The 13,964-nt window shown below is 47.3% G+C and overlaps 1 protein-coding gene across 1 annotated transcript in view; it reads right to left on the bottom strand.

The window, feature by feature from the left end:
* The window catches only part of LOC126983343 (uncharacterized), a 52,429-nt gene extending 44,117 nt beyond the window's left edge, over positions 1 to 8,312 (bottom strand). Inside the window, exon 1 of the mRNA XM_050836059.1 lies at positions 7,378 to 8,312. Within this exon, the coding sequence (XP_050692016.1) occupies positions 7,378 to 7,380 (3 nt within the window). The 5' untranslated portion in view covers positions 7,381 to 8,312. The remainder of the gene's footprint in view (positions 1 to 7,377) is intronic.
* Positions 8,313 to 13,964: the final 5,652 nt, after the last annotated feature.

Here is a 13,964-nt window from a genome sequence, read left to right as displayed (position 1 = left end):
AATGGCTGCGCAGATTTCTGGGATGCTGTTGTCGGCTGCACAGTCTTGCCAACGGTGACTGTGTCTGCCGGGAGCTGTTGGCAACACTGACTGACTGACACCTGTTGCTTGCGTCGTGTTTTCATTAAGTTTTGGTCTGTTTTTTTTAATGCAAACAAAAAAACTAATACAAAAAGTTGCTGAGACCTGTTAATTGCATCGTGATTTCATAAGTTTTGGTCTGTTTTTTAATGCAAACAAAAAAACTATTACAAAAAGTTGCTGACACCTGTTAATTGCATCGTGTTTTCATTAAGTTTTGATCTGTTTTTTAATGCAAACAAACTAACTAATACAAAAAAAGTTGCTTCATATATAAAAAGCGCGAATAAGTAGCAAGAAAGCGCTATAAAACAACAAAGACAAAGCAGCAGGTTAAGGACACTGTCGCATCTAAGCCTCACACACAAAAACATACATACCTGTCATGCATTCAAGGGGCTGCTTATAGAGATCACTCACGGGGAAAGCGTTACGTGCGGAATTCACAATGAGTCACACACGAGGATGCAAGGAGACGACATATAAGCCAGTTCGGGGAATCAATTACCCATCGCCTGTCTCTTACCTTCTCAGTTTGAAGAATTCCATCGCATTTGAATTGACTATAGTTTCCCTCCCTCTTCTTATAGTATATATATTTATCTACCTCAAATAAAGGGAAACACTGTGACTGCTTCGAGATCTTACTTAACACTACAAAAACATGAACAAATGAGGCCAATGAGGAGGTGTCAAAAGCTAACGTGAACTCCTTTTGGGGGGAGACTACAGAAGAAAAACAATGGTGACAGGAGTACAGAAGAAGCCCATAGAGTGAGGCCCCGATGATACAGATAAAGAAAAGTAGAACACCACCCATGAAACCTCCCTCTGTGTGTGTGTGTGTGTGTGTGTGTGTGTGTGTGTATGTGTGTGTGTGTACCGTTGCCCCGCGTCTCTGGGCCCTGTGAGCACGGTCAGAAGGACTTTCTGGTCAAGTTCGGCGGTCGACGTAACCAAGTGTGAACCCAAGTGTCTATCCCTCCCCCTTTCACCCCCCACCTCAAGGATCCTCCAGCCACCACGAAGAGGAGGAGGACGACGAGGAAGAGGAAGAGAAGGAGAATAAGCAGAAAGGGAGAGGAGGAGAAGCAGAAGAATTGTCGTAATGGAGTGTGAAAAGGAGATAGGAGGAACAGGATAAGAGGAACAACAGCAAAAGGAGGAGGAGGAGGAGGAACAGCAAATGGAAGAGGAAAAGGAGAGGATCATAATGGTATAGGGAAGGAGGTTATGTGAAAGAGAACAAATGACAAACACAAAGCGCATCAACAAGTCAGCGAGTTTAGACCAGAGAACAACGGAGTCAAAATCCTTCTAGTAAACTTAAAGGTGCTCTCGATTCTCTTTACAGGCCTTCCTATCCTGTTAGTGACCTTCCCTTCTGTTATCTCGGCCTTACTATCCTGTTTGTGATCTACCCTGTTGTCCTGTCCTGTTTGTGACCTACCCTTGTGTTATCCCGACCTTCCTATACTGCCTGTGACCTTCCTGTCTTTTAAAACCTTTCCCTCTGTTATCCCGGCCTTCCCATCCTGTTTGTGACCTACCCTTGTGTTATCCCGACCTTCCTATCCTGTGTGACCTTCCTGTCCTTTAAAACCTTTCCATCTGTTATCCCGGCAATCCTGTCCCCTTCCTATAGTGTCTGTGACCTTCCTGTCCTTTAAAACCTTTCCCTCTGTTATCCCGGCCTTAGTATCCTGTCTGTGACCTTCCCTTCTGCTACACCGGCCTTCCTATCCTGTTCATGACGCTCTTTCTACCCTCTTCAAGACTTTTCCTTCTTTCAGCCTATTGAGGAAAGGCCTACCAAAAGAAGATAGGAAGGAAAAAGAGGAGACACAAAGGAATTAAGGATTCATATGGATCATGAAGAACGTTCCCGCAGCCCTTGACACGCACGTTCCACCACCACCACCACAACCACCACCACCACCACATTAGATTTCCGATGTTCGTCACTCACTCATCACATCCGGTCGCCTCGGAGACAAAACAGGCCTAATTATAACAGTGACATCACCATGGTTGAATACTTACTCAAATAATGAACAAATATGACAAAAAATATGGTTAAAGTCGTAGTAGTAGTAGTAGTAACAAGATCAAATATAGCAAGTAGTATCATAAATAACATTGATAATAATACTGAATACCCTTACGAATATCTTACAAGTATAACTCCTACAAGCATACACTCAGTTATTTGCTAGTACCACTCCTTCAACAATAAAAGCGTTGCATGCATTCTCTAACTCGTCGTGTCAGCACCGAGGCAACGCAAAGCAATTAAACAACTTAGCCGCCTTTCAAACTCATGGCATCTGTCAGGGGCGTTGATGACCCCTCTTGCACCCCACTCGTATTTCCCTCCTGGACATATTTACTGTCTCCATTTAACCCCCTTGACAGCACAGTTATGATAATGAAAATGAATATGATTAGACGTGTTACTCGTTCAGTGAAGTGAGGAAATGCCCCCGGGGAAATGTCCTGTTTGGGGGGCGGGGGGGAATGCCGGAGGGGGAAACTATTCTTGAAGGGGAAGTGTCAAGCAGGGGGGTATTGTTTAAGGGGAATATCTGGGGAGAGGTCCTACGGGGAAATCTGTCCTTGGGGAGTGTACGGGGAGTGTCCAGGGGTAGTATTCAGGGGGAAGTGCTCTGGGGGGGTAGATTTCAGGGGGGTAGTGTCTAGGGGGAAAGTGTCCATGGGAGAAAGTGTCTAGGGGGAGTGTCCATGGGGAGGAAAGTGTCCATGGGGGATAGTGACCAGGGGGGAAAGTGTCTAGGGGGAAAGTGTCCTGGGGGAAAGTGTCCTGGGGGAGTGTCCATGGGGGAAAGTGTTATGGGGGAGGAAAATGACCATGAGGGAAAGTGTTCATGGGGTAAAGTGTCTATGGGGGAAAGTGTCTATGGGGAGGAAAGTGACCATGGGGGGAGTGTCTATGGGGAGGAAAGTGACCATGGGGGAAAGTGTCCATGGGGGAGAAAAGTGACCATTGGGGAGGAACGTCCGGGAGGGGGGAATGTCCTAAGTGGGGAAATCTATCCTTGGGGGGGGTGACCATGAGGGGATAGTGTCCAGGGGGGGGGATGTCTTGGGGGGGAGGTTCAGGGGGGAAACGTCCTCCACTCCTCTCTGTCGGAAGTTTTCCCACCTGGGCGCTAACAACCCCTGGGCCTTACCTGCCGCGCCGCCCATAAATTATCCTAAAATCCACAGGAATGCCGCCCAATCCCGGGAATCGACCAGACAAGGCATGTAGCGACCATCCGTCCAGCCATACCACCACCACTACCCAGCGACCCTCCTTCTACCCCCCTCTCCATCACCACCATCATCACCACCAATAGCATCAACAACACCATCACCACCACCACCCCCTCACCACCACCACCACCATTCTTCTACATCACTGCGACCCTCAACCCAACACCAATAACATCAACATCACCACCACTGCTCCGGTTCACAAATATCTAATTCCTGAACATAACTTTAATCTCGTGTTCCAAGTCACTCCACAATGTCCTTCCCACACTCCTTGCTGTCTCTCCTCCCTCGTTTACATTCCCCCGTCGCTGCTCCGTCATTGATACATCTGGGTTGTGTTTGCTCTTGAGGACAGCACCAATTTTGTTTATATTCTTATCTTGTTTCCTGGCTGTAAGTCCCACGCTGCCGCCTTCATTAAATGTTTTCTGTTTATATTTTCACTGCGTGTCTGCTCTAATCCATTGATACTCTTCCCTCGTTCAATAGTTTTAAGGACAGCGTCAGTTTTGTTTCTTTTATATCTTTATTTGGTGTTCTGACTTGACTATTGCATTCCCACTACCATCTGTTTTTATTATTTCTTATTTATATTTTCACTGGCTGCTTTACTCCATTGTTAGTGTGACTTCTATAACGCTATTTTTAAGGCTAGCGTCAGTTGTTTGTCTTGTATATCTATCTGAGTATGGAATTCCCACTACCATCTCCGTTTACTCTCTCCTACCTACATATCCACTTCGTTTTAACCTATTGCTACTCCGTCGTTATCTGAGTATGGAATTCCCACTCTACCATCTCTATTTACTACATACATGATCACACATCCAATCCATTATTAATATATGTAGTTATTTTTAAAGCTAGCGTCATTATCCAGTTGAGTTTCCTGACACTCGTGGCTTCCGCTCGCCGCGTCTGCCTTCGATCCGTGTTGTTGTCGCGGCTGTTAACAATGGATATTATCGCCTCGCTGTCATCTGTTGCTGGTCTATGGAGTCATAAGCCTGTCACGCGCGTAACTGCCTCTCGTCTATCATCACAGAACGTTCTTTACTTTAATTTGTTTTGGTTTCTTTCTGATCGTTTTACCGCCTCCTCTCCGTTTTGTTCCCTAATGTAATGCTATTTTAACTTTGCTAACTGCGACCTAGTTGTATTTTTCAGTGGTGAATATGGTAAGAGGTGCCTGTATTACGTTTTGTGGTGATTAGTTACCGATGCTGTAAAGAAATGTCGGTCCAGTGTTGGTATATTCGAGCGTTATCAGTATTTCGAAGACTGTTAACGCCTGGAATGTTATTACCTTACAAATGGCGGTGTGCCGGAGCGGAAATACCCTAAAATACTATGCTGTACCGGATCATTAACACAATAATGAGAATACTCAGGAGGTGCAACATTTTGAACCATTATTTTCTGTGATTTGTGGCGTGATGAACCCAGACCACCACCCCTCTCAATACACGGGCGACAATAACACTGAAACATTATCACTGGTATTAGTAAGCCATCGGTCACTATACTCTAAAATGAACACCTATGAGAACAGCTGCAGCAAAAGTGAAACAATTATGACTGCGAGTCGCGGCGGGCGTGTGAAGTCTGGAGAGCAAACACCCTTGAAAGTTACCTGGTTCGCCGCCTCTGAAGACTTTACACCTGAACATTAACGCATTTACGAGAACACTTCGGCAATCAAATAAAAGCGAGACATTATAATTGAAACCTTGCGACAGCCACCCTTTGATACACATTTTCCTCCTCTGTGATTAACTCTTACATGAGGGAATTACTTTAACAGGAGGGGAAGAGCAAGACAACTCTAAACACAAACACTTCGGCAATCAAATACAAGTGATGCATGTTAATTAAAACCTCGCGACAGCCTTCCTTCGCCTACATATTCCTCCTTTGATTGAACTCTTACGGGGATTAGGTACCTTTTGCGAGGAGTATCACAAGGGATCTGATTCTTCCGACATCTGAAGCCTTCTTTCGCCTATATATTCCTTCTCTGAACTCTTATGAGGATTACCTTTTACGAGGAGTATCAAGACAACAAGGGATCTGATTCTTTCGACATTTGGATTGTTTTGGGTTGTTTATTTCTCTTATGTTTTGTATTACCCTTTGCCTGCCTGCCTCTACCGTAAAAAAATCACCTTTCCCAGCACAGGCTATACATCAACAAAGCAGCGACACCTTCAATGCGTCAACACAGCCAAGCGTAAAGCAGCGCCTCGGAGGAAAGCATGACAGATAGCCGACTTGTTATTCAGTAAACGTAAGAAGGAACATGTAAAAAAGGCGTGTGTAGGTGTGGACCATGAGGAAAATATGATTATAGTATTCTTTGAGAGAAACGAGTGTTGGAAAAGATAAATTTTGGTGAAACAAGAGAAATAACTTTGATGGAAAATATTATACCGAATGGACGCGAGAAACAATTATAGGAATGGAGAAGATTAGACGAAGAGAAAAGGGAGAACAGGATAAGGAGGAAAATCTAATATACTGTTCCTAAGACAATACTCCCGAGCTACAGGATGCGAGCTGCAGGTGACTGGTGGAGCGTTTTGTTGATAGCATCGCCGCATAATAAAGATTCTCCGCTGATAATTCAATCCCGTGATGGAACAAATGTCTGAATAAGTGACTTTATTTCAGTTTTAAAATTACATAACACTGAAAAGGAAAGTGTGTGAATAAGAAGAAGGGAGGAACGAGAGGAGGACCTCAGAAGCGATACAAAGCGTTACAGGTCAAAAGAAGAATAAGTGAAAAACATTAACGAAGCCAATCAAGAGACGATGGACGATAGAAAAAAATGATGTTTGTTGACGCTCTGTAAAGGTGCGTCCTGACTTGCTGCACACTAAGGCAACGCTCAGAGAACCCGCAACAAAGCTAACAAAGCGAGCGGCGCCGCGCAGCCAGAAAGTGTGCCAGAGCATCGGGGCCGCGACCACGGGGCAGGCGGCGGCTTGTTGTGCCTTGGGAAACTTGCCTTGTCAGGACACAAAGCATCAACACCTGCAACATGAGGCAACAACACAGGTGGCGGCGGGCGGCACGTGGGGTCCACCTGTACTGTGCAGGTGTTCAACATTGTGCCAACAGGTGTCCGGCCTGCCCCGACCCTCGCCTCGCAGCAGCCGAGCGGCCGCTCCCCACGACAACCCGCCGCGCATGAATGGCTTGTGTTCCAAACAAAGTCGTAAACAGGGACGGCCCGAGGCTTTGTGTGGCGATTCTCAAAGCAAAATATGAGGCACGGAGGAAACTGAAAGAGGCGGAAGGCGAGTTTTGAGTCTGCGATGTGTGTATCATGTCTAGCTGACTGCCCGAGACGTGATAAGCACTGTTTAGCGACTTCCAAGGCAAAACACCAAGCAAGGCAGAAACCATGTGGAGAAAGGCGAGTTTTGGGTATGTGCAAGGTGTACCTCATGTCCTTGCTGGTGTTGGACTTACTAGCGATCCCAGGCATGTGGTAGGAACTGTTTGGAGTTCGAAGGCAAAACAACTAAGGAATGGGCTGAGGCGGTCCTGTTTTGAGAAGGTGCGTGTTTCATGTCCACGCGGCTCTGTTGTGTTGACTCAGCGAATGTTAGACTTGGTAACAATCCCAGGCATGTGGCAAGCAAAACATCAAGCATGGAAGGCGTTTCGAGGGTGTAAGTTTCAAGTCATCGGCGTGTGTTGGCTGCAAGTGTTCCAAAGTAATAAACAGCGACGGCCCGGGAATGTTAACAGTGTTGCTAAGCGACTTCGAAAGCAAACATGAAGCATGGAAGGAAGGCAAGTTTGTGTGTAAGATGCGGGTTCCGTGTCCTGGCGAGAATGTTGACTCAGCAAGCGTAAAACTTCAGTAACTCACTACGGCTGTGCTGAGGCAATAGTCCAAACAGCTGTGTTGACCAACTGACAAGTGTGTGTCTACCTTCACCACCACCACCAGAGCTCAGCACCATATCAGCACCAGCACCGTCGGCACCATAACTCAGGACTCACCATTTTTGCTGCGCTGCTCCTTGAGGACTCCGATGGTGGGTCTTAATCCTGAGTCCGGAGTCCGCACTGCCTCAACACCGGGCCATGAAGACGGATTCCAGCGTCACCTTACTCGAAGTCTAAGACAGTGGAGGCGAGGCGCTTCGTTCTCGTCCCGTCGACCCTCTGTATCCGGGAGGGGGTGTTGTGGCGGTGTTGTTGTTTTGGGGCGAGCTGTTCTTCCTGATTCACACGCTAAATACTTGTTCAATCTTTGGTTTCCGATTAAAAACAAGAAGAACTAGTAATGGCTACAAAAAACCAACATCCATATCACCAGATTAAAACCTTAACCAAAAAACTAATTCACTGATTATGTTGGTCGGCAAATTATCAATCAGCACTCGCCGTCAGTGTCACAGCGGCGGGTCTCGCGTGCCAGGAACCAGCTCTGACCGCCCAATATCCGTGCAATTTAGCTCAAAGCGCACTGACCGGAGCGCAGCAAGTCCATATGCCTCACCAGTCGTGACCGAACTGAGGCAGGCAGGCGAGCGCGGCGGGACTTGCGGGAGCGTCTCGAGAGTCTTGCCGTGGACTCGGTTGCCCTGCGCGATTTTGCTGCGCGCGCGGGAGCTGGCTGCCTTACCCCTCCCCCTCTGGTGGTGGCTGCCCTCACACGCCTACAAGACGTTCTTCTTCATTAATTATCAACCATCACGACACATTTACACTCTTAATTCACGAGCACCTCGCCGCGCCATCACCTGGGCCACGGCTACCCGGGGGTGAACAGGGGCGCGGGGCAGGCCTGGCGTCACACAGGAGTAGGAAAAGCACTCACTGTCGACGTCTTACAAGAAACACAGGACATCGGGTGCAAACTCCGCCATGCAAGTCACTAAGTTCGTGGAAGCTAGTGGAAGACAGTTGTCAGGAGTCGCCGGTGATGCAATTTTTCGCCAAACTTCCCGCGGCTCGCTCGCTGGCGGCCCTCCCTGCCTCCCTCCCTCCCTCCCCACGTCCTGCTGGATTCCAGAATGAAGTTGCTAAGTCGGGGCCGTCCAAGCCTTGCATAACGCCCTAGGGCCTCGCTGTGGTGCTTGCCGCTGCCACCGCCGCCACTACCACCTGCACCACGACCCAGGCACGACACAGGAGACATCGCTGGTGGCACGAGGAGACGCCGACGACCACCACCACAGCCACAACGACCCAGGACGACACGAGGTGACTGCAAAGGATGGTAACGACGCGAAAGGAATACTTTGATCTACCTTTCCTCGCGAGACATCGACCCATCAACTCTGCAAGACGATGAAGACGACGACGAGGATGCAGGCGACTTTTCCAGCTATCGAGTGGCCAAAAGCTAGACCAAAGAAAGCTTATAAAGACAAGGCGACTTCGATGTTCCCCGCCAGCTCTGTCCCCAGCCAAGAAGAACTTCCAGGCTGAACTTGTGTGTAAATAGATACTGTGTGTGTGTGTGTGTGTGTGTGTGTGTGTGTGTGTGTGTGTGTGTGCAAATGAAGGTTACTGTATTGTCTAAGCTAAGTGAATAGTTGTGAGTCTGTTTATCATGCAACTTTCTTATCCTTGTCCCACATTCTCTCTCTCTCTCTCTCTCTCTCTCTCTCTCTCTCTCTCTCTCTCTCTCTGAAATCTGCCTGTATTGAGAGAGAGAGAGATTACCTAATGACCAAGGGAATCATACCAAGAAAAACACAAATAAATCAGCCAATCCCAGCCCTGCATTGCTTAACCCAGGAGCCAATCACGAGACGGATAACAGAGCGACTCCTTTAAAGGGCCAAGACTCATTAAGGACCAATAGGGATCAAGGTAATTCAGACCGACAGCCAATCAGAGAAGCGGAAACATTCTTCGCCTTGCCGGGAGAGCCAATGGGAGAGAAGGAACTCTAGACCAATGGGAAGCGAGGGCCGAGGGAGGACGGGGAGAAAGGGGGAAGGGGGGAGGGAGAGTTGCAGAAGTGTGTGGTCAGCTAAGCCACATTCAGCAGGCGAGGGGGGCGGCCGGGGGGGGAACCTACTGCCCCCCGTCCCACTCTAACCCCCTCCCGCCCCCCACGATAACCTCAGGGCAGGGGGGGCGATGGGAAAGGTGGGATGGGGAGGGAAGGAGGGGGCGCTGCACGGATACCTCATGATGGTGGTGGTGGTGATGATAGTAGCGGTGGGGTTGCCTTCGTTTTGTGGTGGTGACAGTGGTGGTAATGGTGTTGTGGGGGTGGTGGCAATAATGGCGTGGCTACTTTTGGTGTTGAGGTGGTAACATTGGTGATGGTGATAGCGTAGTGGTGTGGTGGCGAAGGTGTTGAGGTGGTGGTGATTGCGGTGGTGATGACAGAACGGTGTTGAGGAGATATGACAGTGGTGGTGACATTGGTGATGGGGATAGCGTAGTGCTGTGGTCGGGAAGGTGTTGAGGACGCTGTGGTGATGACAAAGAGGCGGTGTTGAGAGAGGTATCCGTGGTGTTGAAGGAAGGAGAGACCGCTTTTGATCATTTCCACAACTATGCTAAATAACAGGAGTCGAAAATTATGACTTGCGATATAAATAAACAAGAAAACTAACAGGAATGCATGAACAGAGATATGGCAGGAGTGGTGTTGTGTTGAGAAGGTATTCGTGGTGTTGAAGGAAGGAGAGACCACTTTTGATAATTCCCACAACTGAGCTAAATCGTTTGACAAGTTCATCACCACTATCACCACCACCACCTCCATGTTCGACCCTTTCATCACCACTTCTGTAATCCTCTTCCCTTCATTTTGCCAGTCTCATCACCGTTTGACAGCTTTTGATAATTTCCACAACTGAGCTAAATCGTTTGACAAGTTCATCACCACTATCACCACCACCACCTCCATGTTTGACCCTTTCATCACCACTTCTGTAATCCTCTTCCCTTCATTTTGCCAGTCTCATCACCGTTTGACAGCTTTTGATAATTTCCACAACTGAGCTAAATCGTTTGACAAGTTCATCACCACTATCACCACCACCACCTCCATGTTTGACCCTTTCATCACCACTTCTGTAATCCTCTTCCCTTCGTTTTGCCAGTCTCATCACCATACTTCATCACCACTAACTCACCACCTCCATAGTCTCTTCATCACCACGAACTCACCACCTCCATAGTCTCTTCATCATCACCAGTTCTAGTCATCACCTTTTCTCTTCCTCCTGTTTGGCTGTCCTCATCACCTTTTCTCATCACCATTTTAACAAGAGGCGAAAATTATGACTTGCGAAATAAATATATAAGAAAGCTGAGAGGAATGCATGAATACCACGACAGCTGCGGCGTGGCGGGGCGCGCGAACAGGTGGATCTTCAATAACGTCCTCACTCGGGTGTTTTGCGGCAAGGCGGAGAGACTGAACGTTCGGGTGCTCCCTCTCTCTCTCTCTCTCTCTCTCTCTCTCTCTCTCTTACCCTCTAGGCATTTTCTCCCTCTGCTATTTTCCCTCCGTGGACATTATCCCTTTTTTTTTTCCTCTCTCCTCCGATGTTTTCCCCGCGGACATGTGGCGGAGTTGAGCGCCGAGGTCACGCGTACCCCGGACTTTACATATTCTTCCTTATGATTTTTTTTTCCTCTATTATAATTCCACTCCTCACCCGAGATATTTTCCCCGTGGACATGTGGCGGAGATGAGCACCGAGGCCACGCGCAGTTATAGTGTATGCCTCGAACTTAACCTATACGTATTCTTCTCTATAAGTTTCCATCCTCGTACAGATTTCCCATTTTGGACATACTATTCCCTTGTACACATTTCCCTCCTCTCCCCTTCGCTCCATATCCTCGGCCGTTCTGTCCACTCCAATAACGAAAGATTGACGTGATAAGGTGACAGAAGTGGTGAAGTTACGTGTCTAGTTCAGGTTATGTTATGCGGTCTTGATTGTTCAGGTTAGCATCACCATCTATATTGCACAGGAACATGGCGCCTTGACAGTGTATGAAAAACGTCCAGCACTCGGTAAGCTTTCAAGAGGAGGTTATCAAGACGCCTCTCCACCCGAAATTGATCGCTTTTGGCCACTCATCTATACAATCTTATATAGGAGCAGTGATTAGCGGGCTTTTTCTCTCATTTACTTTTGCCCTTGAGCTGCCTCCGTTCCCCTAAAAAAACTTACTGTAAACAAAACCACAGTGATGCAAACGTATACAATCTTGTTTAGAAAGTTATCCAGGTACTACTACTACAATTACTACTATTAAACGTTCTCAGTCAGGTGTTATACGAGCGTTCAGGTGTTTGAACGTCGCCACCTGTGAAGACGAGCGAGACTGCAGGTAGACAGCACAGAAGGGAGGGAGGGCAAGGAGGAAGGGGGTGGAATGCTGGCTGGACACGGTTGCAACGCTATGTATTATGCATCATCGGTAAGCAAATAAAAATGACCGCCGGTATCGTTATCATCAAAGTCATCAGCGTCAACAACAATAAACAATAACAAGAACAAAATCGAGGAACAAGGAAAAGGATAATGAAAGCAGGAAAATTGAAAAGAAGGAAAACAACAGGACAGGAAGGAGAGGAAGCGAGAGAATGCCGACGAAAGAAAATGACTGCAAGCGAAGACGAGAGAGAGAGAGAGAGAGAGAGAGAGAGAGAGAGAGAGAGAGAGAGAGAGAGAGAGAGAGAGAGAGAGAGAGAGAGAGAGAGAGAGAGAGAGAGAGAGAGAGAGAGAGATATATATATATATATATATATATATATATATATATATATATATATATATATATATATATATATATATATATGTTTAAATAAATAAGAGAGAGAGAGAGAGAGAGAGAGAGAGAGAGAGAGAGAGAGAGAGAGAGAGAGAGAGAGAGAGAGAGAGAGAGAGAGAGAGAGAGAGAGAGAGAGAGAGAGAAAAAGGATATTAGAGCTAACTCTCAGGTCGTGGACACAGAAATCTGCTTTCTGGAATTTCCTTGAAAGTAAGAATGGAATGCATGGCCCAGACTGACCACCCAGGAGGAGGAGGAAGAGGAGGAGGAGGAAGAGGAGGAGGAGGAGGAGGGTAAGGACGAATGTGAGGACAGAAATAGCAGGAGGAGGGAGGAGGGAGGAGGGGAAGGGGTAAGGAGGAAGAAGAAAGGAGGAGGAGGAGGAAGAAGAGGAGGAGGAGGAGGTAACATGTATAAGAAATAAAGAAAAAACTCATTAAATCATATAAATTGCAACCATGAATTCACACACACACACACACACACACACACACACACACACACACACACATTCCCTCCACGTGTGGGTGAACGAGTTGCCACTTGTTGAATAGGGAGAGGGAGGGAGGAAGGGAGGGAGAGAGAGAGTGGGAGGTAAGGAGGGAGGGAGAGGGATTAATAGGGAGGGAGGGAGGGAGAGGAAGACAGAGAAATCAGGGAGTGGCGATCATAGTTGCTAAGAGAGAGAGAGAGAGAGAGAGAGAGAGAGAGAGAGAGAGAGAGAGAGAGAGAGAGAGAGAGAGAGAGAGAGAGAGAGAGAGAGAGAGAGAGAGAGAGAACAATAACTTCCTTTCTGTCACCCTAAGACTCAGGTATACTGGACTTGATAGGGAAAAGGGAGACTCGGGTGAACATACAGGTCAAAACAGGTGTGCACACGCGTACGATCACGTCCACAACCTTCACCTCTCCCCCACAGACACATTAAACCCATTACTACGAGTCCCATCCTGTTTTGCTACCTGGGCCTTACTAACATCGCCCTTATCAGTAAAGCCACTCCGTCTATCATACCTTGGAGACGTCTCGATGTTTTGATGCTGTCTTTCCCAGATCTGCCTTTACTAACATCGCCCTTATCAGTAAAGCCATTCCGTCTATCATACCTTGGAGACGTCTCGATGTTTTGATAGTCTTTCCCAGATCAGCCTTTACTAACATCGCCCTTATCAGTAAAGCCACTCCGTCTATCATACCTTGGAAACGTCTCGATGTTTTGATAGTCTTTCAACAGATCTTCCTTTCCTTTCCTTCCCTTTCGTTCCAATCAAATCCGTTTATTTTACAGAATTCTCAAGAGGCATCGAATTCCCCTCAGACTGTTAATTCCTTTCCGAGTCATTTGCTACATCTGTCACTATTAAATCGAGATATTTCTAATCGTTTCGGGGCTTACACACCCACGTTAGACAAGGGTTTCGTAGAGGTTGTGAGTATTTCCATGGGTAGCTTTGTGAGCCCTGAGACAGTCTGACTTGGCGTCTGCACCAAGGACATAAAAAGCACTTATCAGAACCCGATTAATCTCCTTCGTGGCCTTTGTAAATCATTGCTATTATAGTCGAAAACATCTGTACACTGGAGCCTAAGTGCCGATTTAATAGCAAGACAATAGCCATCAATAGAGAGGCTACCTAGTAACTGTAGACGCCGGGCCAGACAGAAAAACAGGCGGAGGGCAAAATTAGAACCTTCACCGGAGCAGGATGGAATGACGTCAGACAAGGAGAGAAGAAAAGAGAGGAGATGCGGGAGGCGAAGTGAGGAAAGGAGAAGAGTGGAAGAGAGGAGAAAAGGAGAGGAAGGAACGGAGCATATGAAAA

Source organism: Eriocheir sinensis, chromosome 53 (assembly GCF_024679095.1).
Source record: "Eriocheir sinensis breed Jianghai 21 chromosome 53, ASM2467909v1, whole genome shotgun sequence".
NCBI classification, from domain to species: domain Eukaryota; kingdom Metazoa; phylum Arthropoda; class Malacostraca; order Decapoda; family Varunidae; genus Eriocheir; species Eriocheir sinensis.
Note: the sequence above shows the minus strand (reverse complement) of the source record. Positions and strands in the feature narration are given on the sequence as shown.